General features: G+C 32.1%; 1 protein-coding gene and 1 pseudogene across 1 annotated transcript; one reads left to right on the top strand and one right to left on the bottom strand.

The window, feature by feature from the left end:
* Positions 1 to 6,778: 6,778 nt before the first annotated feature.
* Positions 6,779 to 7,657, top strand: LOC100101894 (dehydration-responsive element binding protein 7). Its single transcript, NM_001248108.2, has one exon. The coding sequence runs from the start codon at positions 6,884 to 6,886 to the stop codon at positions 7,505 to 7,507; it is 624 nt and encodes a 207-aa protein (NP_001235037.2). The 5' UTR covers positions 6,779 to 6,883; the 3' UTR covers positions 7,508 to 7,657.
* A 2,553-nt stretch (positions 7,658 to 10,210) lies between these two features.
* Positions 10,211 to 13,242, bottom strand: LOC100776179 (valine--tRNA ligase, mitochondrial 1-like; annotated as a pseudogene).
* Between the last annotated feature and the right edge of the window lie 3,406 nt (positions 13,243 to 16,648).

The following is a 16,648-nucleotide window of genomic DNA, read 5'->3' as shown; positions in this document are numbered from 1 at the left end:
AATGACGGAACAATGACGCACTTGTTTGAGGAAGATTCTCGAGCTTCACTCATGGCGGACCCTCATTGATGTTATGCCCTGTCTTCATGATAAATTGGTAGCATATATACTTCATGCAAAAAATCAATACAAACAGTGTTTCCTTTGGGTTCTCTACAACTCCTATAGCCTTTATGGGAAAGCAATAGTCTCACTATATATTTTAATTTGTGTTTAGATCATAATGTAAAATTTCTTTAATATAAGTGAATATGCTATTTACTCTTTAAAATAAAACTTGAAATTAGACTGAATAAAAATACAGGAGCAATTTCATAATCCCAAAAAAAACAAAAACAAAATTGTCTTTTTGAAAATTGAGGGAAAAAATTAAAATAAAAAATAACCAAAATCTATTTAAAAGTCTTTAAAAATAAAAAATAAAAAAACTTTCTCCACGTAATAACTGTATGGATTGAGGTCTTATTACTTGTTATTCTACATTCTGATACCCTGTTTATGTTTTCCCTTTGAGAGGGATGCTGTAAAATGTACCTGTCATTCAATAAATGATGTAGAATTGCTTTTATAAAATAAAAAAAATGGAAGAAATTACACAAGAAAGTGAAATAATATTTGCACATACTAAAATTTTTCGTAGTCTTAATTACATGCTCTGATGACATTTTCTGTTCATCAGCATTCGTGATTTCCCAGTTGTACACATTTGGAATTGGTAATGACTTTTATAAAGTTAATTATCTTATGTGATAAAAATGTAAAATTTCTAATACGTGTATATGTCATTTTTCTGTAAAGAAAGACAAGAAAAGGAGGCAAAGCAAAGGTGGTTGATGAACATGAAACTCGTATAATTGGCAGTGTCACCTGCATAGAACGAAAATTACACAAACATCATTCACTTATTTGTTTAACGTTATGGTGTGTCCCACTTCTTTTTCGTCAGGTTGAAATAACGAAAAAAGTAAAACAATGTGTTTATGAGTTTTGTAAAGTCACCTTGTCCGTATGTGTGTAATAACCTTTTGTCTTGAAAAACTTGATAGAATAATGATTGTCTCACTTCTCTTTTATGGCATACTTAAAAAATTATAATAAGAGATTATTTTAAAGATATTTAAAAAAAATAGAATTTAATTTATGTTTATTTACAGTCGTAAAAACAAACTTTTTTTTTATAAAAAAACAAGTGATTTTGTAAGAAATTATTCAAAATAGGTCTTGGTTTTGATCAATTTTTTAAATTTCTAATTATTAAAAAATTATCAAACATACCCATGAAAAAAATTTAAAATAATAATTTTTAAAAGAAGTGATTCTTTTACGAAAAACTATAACAAACAGAGAAATGTAATAGGAATGACAGATTTAAAAAATAAGAGAACAAACTTAGTTATACAACGATTGAAATTGTACTTTAGAATTGATTATGATATTCTTATTTTTCTAATAAAAAATCTTATTCTATTTTTTGATAACATTAATTAACTATAAAAGATGGATTAAAATATTTATTAAGAAAATTTTAAAATTTTAAAATTTTAAAATGATAAATGATAAATATTCTTATTGCATTTTGGGTAACTATTTTATTCTTTCCTCTATTTTGTATGTAGGTAAAAAGTTATAAATTTAAGTAAAAAAAATTAGAATCAAATTTGTAAATTAAATTATAAGAAGATTATAATTAAATTTTGAGATAAATATAAAATTAAATTTACAATTTTGTCTTATATTTTCAACTAAAATCCAAACCCACATTTTATATGCAAACCAACCGTGGGAAGCAAGATAAAAAAATCATTTATTTTTCACTGCAATATTCAAACATAGAGTTTGTCGTTCTCTTTGAAAAGATATTTGGGAATTTGATTATTCATTATAACAAATGAAATGCATTGAAAAGGGTCCTTGACTAGACTGGTTTTTAACAATTCCTAAGAATTATTCGTTGTTGATTAGATGTTTGGCCGACCTGACGACACATAATTGAAGAAACGAAAATAAAAGATCTAGATAAGGACTGCGCTGCTCATATCACGGCTATGTATATAGATTTGGTTCACTGCACCCACCCCCCACTACCTTCACCTACCACTTAACACAAGGATAACAGTAATAACTGTTCTTCAACCGGCTCTCTCTCTCTATTTTTAATAATGATCAGTTTTTATTTTTCTACTTAATGGATTTTGTCGTCTTCTTCTTTTTAATTCGTGTGCTAGAAAAATCTAACGGGACATATGAGACAGTGCGTCAATTGAAGGGACATATGAGAGGTTCTTCCAAATTCAAGAAATCAATTGCACCAAAATGAACACAATATTATTAGATATCAAGGAAGAAAGATACAAGAGATCCAGATAATTATTAATATTGGACCGTCCGATCCACTCCGTCCTTTGGAGAACCGACCCATACTTGGAATCAAGAGCCCAACTATAGCTAGTGATCCACAAATCACCCAACAAGTTGAATGATATCGAAGCTTTACTTGTAAGTTATTGTGCTAGTTTTCATATTAATTATCACTTTCATTCGATTACTCGGTAACAAATTTGAAATTAGTTACAACTAAAGCAATAATATTGGACTGGTGTTGATCGCAACCACAACAATGATAATGAAAAGATTGTAATGATTTTAGTGAGTAATTGTGCATATCATAATACACGAATGGTTAGATTAATTATATTATTATCATTATTATTGTTGTCGGCACAACTGTTAGTCTCATTATTATCTTTATTTTTATTTTTGTTATTGGAGTCACTTCTACTTCCATGCATCATCACCAACAAGCATCATTCTTGTTACCATCACTTGCATTGTCTTTATTATTGTCGGCATCACAATATAATCACTATCACCGTTATCATTATCACCATTATTATTGTCAACACTACTACCACCAACACCTATTATTATTTGATATGTATCATGATGCGGATTAAACCTTTGATAAGATTGAATTCATTGAAGTTTATTCTTTTCTTATTTTATTATGTTGTTATCATGCTACATCTTAATCACTTTTATAATATCTTAACTACCAAACAAACCCTAAGAATAAAGTTAGAGAGATTCTATGACACTTCCATAATAGCTGCTTTAATCTTTACAGGCTTCTTGAACGTATGATATATATGAATAGTCAATACCCTGTCCTCTTCAAAACTAACTACATTTCAATGTAAAATGCATGTTTCGCCTTCGCTGAACATGTTTCGATTGTTACTTTGGTTATGAGATTACGCCATAACGGAATGCTTGTATTGTAGATATTGGGTGGAAAGGGCTGGGAAAAGGAAAGGATCAAACCGAACATGCATGTGTTTATTTTAAATTTTAATAAAATTTCGATGTGTAAAATTAGTTTGTTACAGTACAATTGGTAATTGATAGTTTGATACTCTTTGAGAAACGAGGGCCACGTGGATTGTCAAGTCCCTTTCGATCAAAAAAAGAAAAGTGTAGTGCATGAAGCAAAAGATAGAAAAGATACAAACAATAATATAATATGATCGATAAACAATCATGTTTAAATATGCGATTAAGGATTATATTAAAAGAGAATAAATTTTAAATATATATTTTTTTTCATTTTGAAAAATTAATAAATCTCTAATTGTTGATTGAGAGATACTTGAACAACTAAAGAGAGACTTTCCTTTATTTGCTTGTTGGCCATTGGGCAGTGGCATGGTCATGGTCTTTTGGTTTTGGGATAATTAATAGTAGGATTGGGTCGTAGCTCCCCAATTAATTTTCTTATGGTAAAAAGCCGCAATTAAATGGTCTCCCCGGGCCCTATGCTCAGCTTTGTGCTTTGTTTTCCACCAGTCACTGTCACACTCTGATATGTGTTTTATTACCCTGATAGATAATCACCCTGTTCTTGATAGAAACTCAGTGCCAAATGAGATGATGGTGACTGGAATCTGGATCGTATCTTTCCCAACTCAACTCAACCCAACCCAACCAAGCCAATTAATTACCAACCAATTTGTAGATAAATATGGGAATATAATAGGCCTTGCTAATAAGAAAAATGAATAAAATTTCTCTTTAGTATTTAATTGAGTAAAAAAGAAAATGAAAAATAAACTTATATTCATAATATATCAAGAATTTCCCCATTTTAAATAAATTACCTGTTTTACTTCTGTTCTACGTCATCTTTTTGAAAAAACAGTGATGTTTATTAAAAGTAAAGTTAGCAATTGGAAATAAACAACCAGACATTATCTCGTACTTTGCAAAGTCAAATGGTAATCTTCCATTAATAGGAATTGAAGAGACACGACTAGAAGCTGCATGGACCCAAATATCTAATTAATTGTTTTTGCGATGGCCCACTAAGAAAATATTGTGGGAGCCCATTGGTATGGGTTTGCTTCGGATTAGGAAAGTAAAGACAAATCCACGTAATCTACGCGTTTCCGCGGAAACGGAAATGAATGCCGCCGATTATGTCACTCTCACTCACTCTTTTTTTATTTTTTGATACTACCTCCTTTCCCTCTCTTTTAGAATCCAAAATCTACTAATTAAGAGAATATCCATTTGCAATTATTACGCTACTTGTTTACTAATATTGTTTTTGAGTTTTTTAATCCGTATTGGTGCATACATTAAGTTATAACATACTAACAGTTAATGGATATTTTCCACGTGTAGAATGACTTTTATGAGATTATTCATTATTTGTGACATATATTTTGAATGGTTCAATATTAATATATTTTATTAAATATTTTTAAAATACTTATTCATAGGATTTATTTAAAATACTTGTAACATATAAGGTGTGATTAAGAAAATAATTATTAATATTATTTTTTAAAAAAAAGTAACAGTTTAAAAACACAAAACAGTAGTACTACTATTATACAATAGTTCTCGAAAATGAAACAACGGTTATTAACTGTCAACCGTGTTTTGGACGCGTGCGATGTCATCCGGAAAAGAAGCACAAGTCAAACAAAGCTTGGAAGGTCATTCACTTCTCTTTTTCTTATTAGTCTCAATCGCATTATCCATAACTTTTTTTTCTTCTTCTTATAAGTCAATCTTATTTTTCTTTTTTCAACTTATACTAATTAATATTCCTATTATTTTCCCATTGTTTGGGCTTGTGTTTGGGTCAATCTCACAAATTTAATGCATGATCCTGAACGTAAAATCTAATTCAAATTTGGTTTGTTAAAATTAGTCCTTATAATTATTTTAAAATATTTAAAATAGTCCAGTAAAAAAATTTAATAAAAATTTAGTGAAAAAAATTAAAATACTTTATTTTATTTAAATATTTTTAAGTAAAAAAATAATATTTTAAATGTTTTAAAATTAATTTTAAGGACTGACATTAATATTTTTCTGAAAATTATAATGTAGCGTTATGACATGTTTTAAAATTGTCAAATAAGGTCTTCTAACTTCAAAAACAAACTCAGAAAAAGAAGTGCTGGTAAATACTACTTGTAAATAATATAAATTTAGGATTTTAGTTTATCGTTTTTTTTGTTGCTTTTATAGTATTTTAAATTTCACCAAAGAAATTAGTTCCTTAAGGCATAATCAGCCGCTAAAGGAAAAGACGTTTCTTAATAGTAATTTTATTAATTATATACAATTTAGAAATCAAGCATAATTTTTTTCCCTTCTCAGAGCAACAACTATTGGTTATTCTATCAAGTGGTTTTTGTAAAATAAATATAACCCGTATGAATCATACAAAAAATGTATTGATAAAATCAAATAGTCATCTCAATTTTTTTTATATATTTTCTTTAGAGCCAAAAGTGAAAATAGGTCAAGCCATTTAAAACCTGAGTTATTTTTCCTGATTTCTTTCATTAGGGCTGAATGAGTTATCAGTGCATCTACAAAAAAAGAAGTTAATAAAAAGGATTTTTCCATTAAATTAATCAGTATATTAGCTTGAGGTGAATTGTTTTAAACGATTGTAAAATTTAAATTAAAACTCTTCAGCAAGTAATTGAAAAGGAAAAAACAACTAGTAACCACAAAGACCAACAAAAAGAGAAACAAGAAAAAGCCACTTGGGCAGTTACATATGCATGTAGTACTTGAATAAAATACCAATAAAGAAACTAGGTTTTCACTCTTTTTTAACATGTGTGTTGTGAAGTTTGAGCACCAAGCGTGAGCTGTCCATGATCCAAAAACATCACCACCTCTCTACGCAAATCCAGCTTGTGAAAACAATCTCATGCAATAAAATAAAACATTTTCAATCAAACAGTCATAGCTAGTAGCGTGAGTTGTCTCCTGCTACATAAAAACACTTTCCCTCCTTTTACGTCACACAAAAAGGCCCAAAACCAAACAAGCAAGAAACCCCTACTAGTCCTCAGAATCCAGAAAGAATCTAAGCCCAACCCTTTGACCATGACAAAAATAGATTCGAGCTAGACACATACATGGTCACTCCCTCACTCTCCTTCTCTTCACCTTCCCCTTTCCCTTTCAGTCAAAACATCCTTATCCAATTTCAAGTTCTAGAAAAACAAAACAAATACCCATTTTGGAAACAAAGCCACACGTGTCAAAACCACAGTTCCAGACAAACCAATCCCCACCCATGCGCCACTTTCAATTCCTTAACCATAGTCCATACCGTGGGACCAAACCTCCCACGCCCCCCAAATCCGAATTGGCTAATAAACTTAGCTGGACACACACATAGTGTTGACACTTTCCTTGAAACACAACCTCACCCTCTCATACATCCTTAAACTCACTTTCCCTCCCAAAACAACAACCACGCACAACGTTAGTTACTACTAACTACCCCTTTTGCACACGTTGTCTCATTCACTCAAACAACTTCAAAGAACGAAGCTTTTCACCAAGTAACATGTTTTCCATCAATCATTTCTCCGACCCAGATGCCACCTCGCCGGGGTCGGGAGGAAGCTCCCGACCGGCGCTGTCGGACGAGGATTTTTTTCTGGCGGCAAGCAATCCCAAGAAACGCGCCGGGAGGAAGAAGTTCCGGGAGACGCGCCACCCGGTGTACCGCGGCGTGAGAAGGCGGGACTCCGGCAAGTGGGTGTGCGAGGTGCGCGAGCCCAACAAGAAGTCCAGGATTTGGCTCGGGACCTTTCCCACGGCGGAGATGGCGGCGCGTGCGCATGACGTGGCGGCGATCGCGCTGAGGGGAAGGTCAGCCTGCCTCAACTTCGCCGACTCCGCGTCTCGGCTCCCGGTGCCGGCGACGGCGGAGGCCAGGGACATTCAGAAGGCTGCGGCGGAGGCCGCAGAGGCGTTTCGCCCTGGGAAGGATGATGATGCGGTGGCGGAGAGGGTGGCAGCGACGGCGACGGAGCGTGAAGAAGAACAAGAAGAAGGGATGGTGCCGGAGTATCTGAGGAACATGGTGCTCATGTCGCCGACGCATTGCTTCGGGAGTGATGAGTATGGAAGTGCTGACGTGGAATTTGACGATGCTGAAGTTTCTCTGTGGAGTTACTCCATTTAATTTAACTCAGTTATTGGATTTTTTTTTTACTATTTTGAGTAATGTAAAGATTGTTCGTATGGGACAAGTAGAATAGTGTCCGTACTTATAATTTTTTACTAGTACGGTTGCTCATTTTAGGTGTCCAAAATAGATTAGAGCAGAAAGGACCATAAAAAAATATTAGATCAAAAAGATGTTAAGAGAGTTTTTTTTGTGTGTATATTTGATATTTCAAAATAAATATTTGTAATTATTTTATTAATTATAAATACTTTTCCAACTTAATTATGCATGTGTCTGACAGAAGAAATAAATTAATAAAAATAATCCATAAACACCTTGTGTTCATATAGTCCAAGATAGAGAAAGAAAAAAGATAGACAAATGTTTCTGCTGGAACAGTTGTACATGTATTACTGTAAATTAATTTATGACTTATTTGATTATCTTATATGTTTGTTTGATTAAATTAGTTATGTAACATAGGAGTTTGTTTCACTAGTTATAGCATATTTAAAAAATGGTATTTTAATAACTTATTTTTGAAAAAACACTTCACGTGAAAATTTGATTTTAAAGCTTTTAACTTATTTTTTTATCTTCACTATTTTAATAGAACTTCTCCTATATTCCTCTTTTATTCAAAAACCAATACTATCCATACTCAATTTTATCGATTCAAATACAATTTATTTATAGTGAACAAGATTATAATATAAATCAATCAATATTATCTCATTTCATTTTAAAAGGTGAATACCTTTAAATTTACTATCTATTTTTTTAAAGTGATAAATTATTTGAAATGAATTAAAATATGTAAAGTGACAATTATTTACAAATTATATATAATGAACAGATTTTAAATTAGAATTAAGTAATTCAAGATATCTTTTAATGTTATTTTATATTGATTAACTTATTTCTCTAATATACTGAATAAATTTAACTAGCTTAGTGTCATGTGTCTAGCATGAACATTAAATTTACATTTTATAATTTATAAGAATAGTTTTTTATATTTTTAGTATGATTTATTTATTATTTTAAATTTATTACTTTATTAGTGTTTGATTTTAATCTACAACTATATTATATTATTTTTAATATTTATTATTTTAAAATAAAATCCACTCATCCACAAACTTAGAAATATCATTTTTTATGATTAAGACATGTTTTATTTTAATTATTAAAATTAATTGTTGATTTAAGTTAAAAAAATTTTTATTAGAAAAAATCTCAAAATCAAGTAATGCAACTCATAAACTTTTCAATTTTGAAAATGATGTTAATATAATTTGAATTAGAATATACCTGTGTTGTGAATTTTACATTATTTTGTTTATAGTCATTTAATGTAGATACTTGGTATTAATAACATAATTTGTTCCCCTGTTACTTAATATCACTTTTGACGAAGTATCAATTTTATATATTATTTTGTGAATTAGAATTGCTCTAATTATCAATTTTGATTATGCTTTAATTTATTCATTTATTGCCTTTTTGAATTGATATTTCCAATAATGCATTAATAATATTGAATATGTAAATATAAATATTTTTAAATAAAAAATTAAACATATATTTTTTAGTCAATCAATTAATATTTTTATTATAGGAATTAATTTAAGATTTAATGAAATTATTAAGAGAATGATAAATAAAATATTTAATTATTAATTAATTTGAATCAATCAATTAATATATATCAATTAATTTAAGATTTAATGAAATGATTAAATCAATTTAATAGAATAAATATAAAATCCACATTAATTAATTGAATTATTTGAAAGAAATAAATATGAAATTAACATCCCATAAAATCAAATATTCTTTTATTTATATAATAGATTTAATTAACCAACGAAACAGATGTGAAGCATATTCATTTTTCATGCCACAAGAATTGGTCTTCTAAAGTTTAATTTTAATAAATAAAAAATTATCATTCTTAACACATAAAAAATATAACTGGAACCTTTAAACTTAAAAAAATAATTTAAAATAAAGACTTTTAAGAAAAATATTTTTCATAAACAGATAGGATTTATTTTTAAAAGAAAACAAAAACTTTAAAAATTATTTAGACAAATATATCAAAAAAATATTATTTTTTGATCTTATAAATAAGTGTTTCTTTTAAAAAATAAGCTTAAATAAACTTATCAAGTGCTTTTTAAAAATAAGTATTTTTTAAAAAAAATACTTTTGAGAAATGAATAGGAGTTGATTTAAAAAAAAACAAGAAATGCTCATTTTAAACAAAAGCACATAAAAAAAAACTACTTAGTTTATTAAAAAAACACTTATTTTAAAAAAATAAGTTTCTTAAAAGAACTTTTAGTTCAAAGCAACCATCTTTATTATTCTTTTTGAACATTAGAATTCGCAACAAAACTTTTTCAACATTTATTCAAATATAGTCGTAATTGAGATATTTTTTTTGGGGGGGGGGGGGGGGGGATTTTCCGTTCCCACAGGAGTTTTGTTTGAAAAAAAACAATTTTAAAAATTTTTTTGAAAAAAAAAAAATTTCCCAACCCCCAAAAAGTTCGAGTCCTTTGTCAACCCAAAAAAAAAATTTGGAAAATTTTTTATCCGGGATAAGGGCCCACGAAGAAAAAAAAATTCCCCCAAACCCGGGGGAAAAAAAAACAAAATTTTTTTTGGTTTGGAAAAATTAATATTTAGTTTGGCCACAAAAATACCAAGTTCGAACTGTAACTGAAGATCCATAATAATATATAAGCATGTAATTAATCAAAGTTCATACTTTGAAGCTAGAGAGTCAGACCAGCCATTTCCTTGAGCAATAGCTTAAGGGAATCTAGCTTCTCCTGGTTCTTTTCTCGAATATTTGGCAAAACCTTCTCTTCATAACCTTTAGCGTTCATCATCTTCTCTAGCCTTTCTATTTGCCTGCATAGAAAGAAACTCCAGTCTTTTAGTTGAAAGCCATTAAGAAAAAAAACTGAAGCTTTTAACAAATATTTTGCAACGAGGTGGGATATTAGTCAAAATGCAAATGACATACGTTAGTTGCAACATGATACTTTAAGACTTCAAAAACAAAGTGAGGTGGCCACATAATAGACAACACAATGGCTAAAAACCAAATTTTTAGGAATACTATTCATTATGAAATCCCTTTTAATAATTTCCTTCAACGTAATGATTTGGTCTCCTTCCACCTACCCCTTTTCATTGATACCTAAAGACTTGACATGTTAAAATGTATTCTAAAAAATAATTGGAGATAAAACATACTTTTGCAGCTCATCTATCTTCTTGATCTTCCCCTCTGCTTCTGCAGAATTAGCTCCTTGAAACTCTAAATAAACAGAAAGGTTTTCATTTACAACAGCATCAGCATATCCAGATGAAACAGCATCTTTTTCAGTGATTACCTGTGAATCATATAATCATCATTAAAAGTGAAAAGTATGGCAATTAAATGAATTGAAAACAGGCTATACGATTAATTAAAAAATAGTGGAAACAAAATAGGAGGGGGGATATGAGAAGAGAAAACAAGAGCAACTGAGAAACTTACTGTCAAAGAGGATAGATTAGCTAATGTTGCAATATCTAGTTGGTGGCTGTTAATAATCTCAGTAACCACCGGTGCTAGGCAGAGAACAAAAGCCGGTCACCTAGCAATATATGCATCATTTTTAAAATCAGCATAGCAAGTTAGTTCGAATAACAATACTAGATGAGAAGTTAATATTGACAGAAACAGATAAACAAAGTACCATGCAGAGGCCATAGTCACCAAAAATGTTTCATGTTTTGTTTGCTTTGGTTATTTTAGGGAGATTTATGCAACTCTTATTTTACTGGAAAATATTTTCTCATTTGTGAGAGTTCCAGATATATTTAGACAAAGCAGAGCAGAAAATCTAAGACTAGTACAAAAGCAAATGTTGCTAACACATACCTGTCACAACTTTCTTTTGCTAGTGACCTGAGAGACTTAACAGTAGACTCAATAATGTCCATATCATTCTCCACCTTTTCATTATTCCAGCCCTGATGTAAAAAAAAAAAATTATATTATTGAATAGCCAAAGCATGTTAGTTAAATATAGCACATTATAAAAACATAGGAGGTACAATAAGCTGAGTCATGATTGACACTTTCAACAGACAAAAAGCCTAAATATTATAATATTTTGAAGAGCAAAACTAACCTCTACAGTTGATGGATAATCACATATCATGATAGATTCTGCTCTCTCGCATTCCCTGGTTGAAGGAAGGCGCTGCCATAATTCTTCCACAAAGTATCTTGTGCAAAGCGTCTTTCGGAAGCAAACTTAGGATCATTACCAGTAAAGTAAGGCTTAATCACTTCGATGAATACATCACACAATTGATACTGCCACCAAGAATACACAGCAGTGGTAGCTTGTGAGAATTCAAATGATTCTAGCGACTTCACTGTTTTGAATATGGTTTTATTTAACACTGAGAGTATCCACTTGCAGCTAAATGGGAGAACATCTGGAATCAAATTGGCAGGAGGGATGTAATCATCCCCAAGCTTGCTCATAGCAAATCGTACTGCATTCCACAGTTTATTACACCATTGGCGATACCCAACCACCCTTTGAATATCTAGGTTAATTTTGTCAGACTGAAATGAAGGAAAACAGCACAATTAAATCACAATAGTTGACATACTTGGTGAAAAAATCAGCCATATAAAACATTGAAAAGAGATTGACACCTGAGCTGTGTATGAAACCAGTGCAAAACGGAGAGCATCAACACCACATTCATCAATACCATTTGGAAAGTCCTTCTTCTGACCCTCTATAGCAATGGCTAGTTCTTTGGGGTCCAGGTTACCAGCCTCTAACCTCTTATGTAGACCTTCAAGTGATATCCCATTTATCACTTCAATGGGATCAACAACATTCCCTAAGGACTTGGACATCTTGCGTCCATGTGCATCACGAACCATGGGATGCAAATAAATCTGCATAGGATTTGTAAGTACATCCATGAGAAGGTCATTGATCAAATTTTTTAAGTTATACATAAGTGCTTGGTTAGCTTTCCTTAAATGATGATTTAATTCTTTACTCTCTCTCTCTCCCGCAGAGGATCTCTTATATCTCTTTGTAATCTTCCTCTGTCTTAATGAAGTTTCTTTCATCAAAAAAACAAGAAAAAGAAAATTCTTAGGCATGCATGACCAGAATTCACACTTCACATGTGAGAACACAAAGTAACAACACATCATTCCTTACGCTCAAACAAGGATAAAGTTCTCACAAAATGATCTGCATGAGATAGTAACCTCACCTTTGTAAAAGGCACATCACCACCCAACTTCAATCCTTGCATCACCATTCGGGCAACCCAGAAAAAGATGATATCATGGCCAGTTTCCAGAACAGAAGTTGGATAGAATGTCTTCAGGTCCTCTGTGTCATCAGGCCATCCCAGCACAGACAATGGGAACAGACCAGCAGAAAACCATGTATCAAGAACGTCAGGATCCTGGCTTAAATGAACTGCTTTCCATTATACTTTTGGCTAGCCTCTTTCTGAGCTTCCTCTTCATTTTTTGCCACTACCCAATGATCATTATATGCACCAAATTCCCGAAGCACATCATCCTCCAAAGTGACATACCATGCAGGTATTTGGTGACCCCACCATAGTTGTCGTGAAATGCACCAATCACGTATGTTTTCTAGCCATCTGCAAAAAAAATTACCTTGAGTGTGACATGGTTAACTATCATAGGATTATAAGAAGAATAAAGGCACATGAGAAGAAAATTAGAACAGAGCAAGTCAACGAGCCAACTAGCCGAGTTCCAAACACAACACTGTGCCATAAATGTAATTTAATGTAAATCTAACCACTGATTCCATTTAAATATATATATATATATATATATATATATATATATATATATATATATATATATATATATATAACGTATCATGGAAGAATGATATCTCAAGGAAGAATGATATCTCAAGTGAAAATAAATCGTTAAATTAAAACATTTTAAATTTAAATTAAAATTTCATTTAATTATAAATTTTTTATAAGATTTATCAATCAAAAAATAAAATATCTTAAAAATTTAAAGTTAAATTATTCAGTTGATCTTTATAATTTCATGATTTTTACAATTTTGGTTCCTATCGTTTGAAAGTAGTTTTTAGTTCCTATAATTTACATTTTAATTCTCTTTTAATCCCTATAATTTTCGAAGTGATTTTTTTAGTCCTTATAATTTGTATTTTAATTTTCTTTAAGTCCCTTTAGTTTGAAAGTGATCTTTTTAGTCTTATATTTTATATTTTATATTTTAATTTCATTTTAATTCTTATCATATGAGTAATATTATCATTTATAATTAACTACAAAAATATTAACAAGTAATACATAACTAATTTGTCATAAGATAATTTGTAATAAAAAAATAATTTATAATTTATAACTAATTAATAATTAATTATTTTTATATTTTTTGTAATAAAGACTAAAAGTTAATTAAAATACAAATTATAAAAACTAAAAATATCACTTTCAAATTATTGAGATTAAAAAATAATTAAAATAATTCTCCCTATTTTCATGATCTGTTTACTTCTTCAAATCCCCAACAGATGGATGAGGTGGCAGGTTTAGTACTAAAGGACAAAATGACCCCCAAGCAAGATAAGCTCGGCAAGCATATTTCCAGGCAGCAGAAGTTAAAGCAGCTCTATTCCAGATGCACTCTACAAAGGCTCGGGTTCGGATGGAACTCCAGCTTTGTTATATCTGCAGTTTTGGGACATTGTAGGAGCTGAAGTGACTCGCTTGGCCTTGGAAATCCTCAACGGCAACAAAGATCCTTCAGGCATAAACAAAACACACATTGTTCTCATTCCAAAGTGGAAACAACCATCACATGCCACCGAATTCGACCTATTAGTCTATGCAATGTGATGTTTCAAATCATCACAAAAATCATAGCTAATAGGCTGAAACTAGTCCTTCCAGAGTTGATTGATGAGACCCAAGCGGTGTTTGTCCATGATTGTCAGATTACAGGCAATGCTATTGTAGTTTTTGAAGCTTTCCACTACATGAAGAATTAAAGAAGGGGTCGTAAAGGTGTGATGGCACTAAAGGTGGACATAGCCAAGGCCTATAACTGGATTGAATGATTTTTCCTTGAATGTGTCTTGAGGCAAATGCTTGCCCAAATGAGATATCTGATCTTAAAGTGTGTGTCTCCAAGGTTTCCTTTTCGGTGATGATCAATGGACAGCCTCAGAAGGACTTCGAACCACAAAGGGGCCTCAGACAAAGGGACCCCCCTTCCCCCTATTTGTTTATCCTCTGCTCTGAAACTTTATCTGCCCTCATTAATAGAGCTATTGAGAGAAAGCATCTCCATGGTATCAAATCTGTCCCAAAGCTCTAATAATCTCTCATCTGTTTTTTGCAAATGACAACATCATCTTTATTAGAGCTACTGTGGAGAAGGCATCCTATCTCTGGCCAACATTCTAAAGACCTACGAAGTAGCACCGGGTCATAAAGTAAATGTTGGCAAATCTGAATTGTCCTATAGCCAAAATGTCCCCAGTCCCAAATAGATTGAGCTACAAACTCTCCTTGGTGTAAAGACGATGAACGGTTCTATGACTTACTAGGGCCTCCCCACCATCATTGGTAGGTCCAAGTCCCAAGTGTTTCAATTTGTCAAGAATAAGGTGTGGAAGAAGCTTAAAGGGTGGAAGGAAAAGTTCTTTTCTCCAGCGGGTAGGGGTTTAGCAGTGGTCCAAGCCATTCCCTCCTATGTCATGGAATGTTTTAGGCTTCTGAATTCTGTTTGTAACCAGATTGAAGCTCTCACTGTGAAATTTTTTTGGAGTGGCAATGTAGATGAAAGGGAGATCCACTGAAAGTCTTGGGAGAAAATGGCGAAGTCCAAAAAACAAGGTGGCATGGGTTTTAGAATGATATCTAGTTTCAAAAAGGCTCTTTTGGCTAAACAATGGTGGCGCTTGCTCAACAACCCACAATCCCTCATTAGAAAGGTTCTGAAAGCAAAATACTTCCCTCCCAAAAAGGCTCTTCATGCCACAAGAGGCCCCATCCCAGCTACACGTTGACCAGTATCTTCTCGGCAAAGGACATCATGGAGTGTTTTTGGGAGAATGGGCAATGGACTCTAGCTGAATATTTGGAATGAGAAGTGGATTCCATCATCCCCAAATAACAAGTCTCAACCCATCCCAGAGATGAGGTAGAGGAGCACATGCGTGCTTTCGAGCTTATAAACCATTGGGACAGAACCTGGGATGAAGGGGCACTCTTGGTGCTTTTCCCCTGATCTGATATCATAAACATTATGGCTATTCCCCTCAGTGAATTTCCAGGTGATGATAGGGTTGTTTGGAAACATTTTGAAGATGGTGCTTATTCAGTGAAATCAGGATATCATGTGGCTGTGAAGAAGCTTCAAATGAGGCATCCACTAGTGCCATTTTGGGGAGGTTTTGGCAGAATATTTGGAATGTGAATGTGGCACCAAAGTGTAAAAATATGTTTGGAAGGCTTGCAAAAATATCCTTATAGTTAGGAAAAACTTACAAAGGAAGATCCAAAGCATTGACCTCATGTGCCCTTGCTGTGGAGAAGATGAGGAAACCGTGGAGCATACTTTCCTACACTGCAATGAGGTGAGGCCCATCTGGTCTTCAAGTCAACTTGATGGAAAGGTAAATTGTCATTCTGGTTTTAATCAATGGATGTAAGATTGTTTTGAGACAAAGGATATGGAATTCATGCAACAGATTTTTGCTTTGTTGTGATCTATTTGGAGAAGGAGAAACTCTTGGACCTTTGAACACAAGAGAACTCCCATCCATTTGGTCATTAGCAAAACCTTTTGAGTCATTTTCCTAAGAATGGAGATAATAGAAGTTCTCAAAATCACCCTTTCAATTGGAGGCCACCCACGGACACTGAGGAAATTAAAATAAATTTTGATGCAACAGTCAGAAAAGGGTGTGGCATTGGTCTGGGGCTGGTTTGCCGAGATGCTGAGGGGAATTGCCTTGTTGCTGAAGTTATTGCTGTGAGATGGACTCTTCGAATAGCAAAAGATCTCTCCTTTACCAA

Source organism: Glycine max, chromosome 20, assembly GCF_000004515.6.
Source record: "Glycine max cultivar Williams 82 chromosome 20, Glycine_max_v4.0, whole genome shotgun sequence".
In the NCBI taxonomy this organism is placed as follows: domain Eukaryota; kingdom Viridiplantae; phylum Streptophyta; class Magnoliopsida; order Fabales; family Fabaceae; genus Glycine; species Glycine max.
Note: the sequence above shows the minus strand (reverse complement) of the source record. Positions and strands in the feature narration are given on the sequence as shown.

Coding starts and splice junctions, on each gene's coding strand:
- LOC100101894 (NM_001248108.2), top strand. CDS start 6,884: ATGTTTTCCATCAATCATTTCTCCGACCCAGATGCCACCTCGCCGGGG.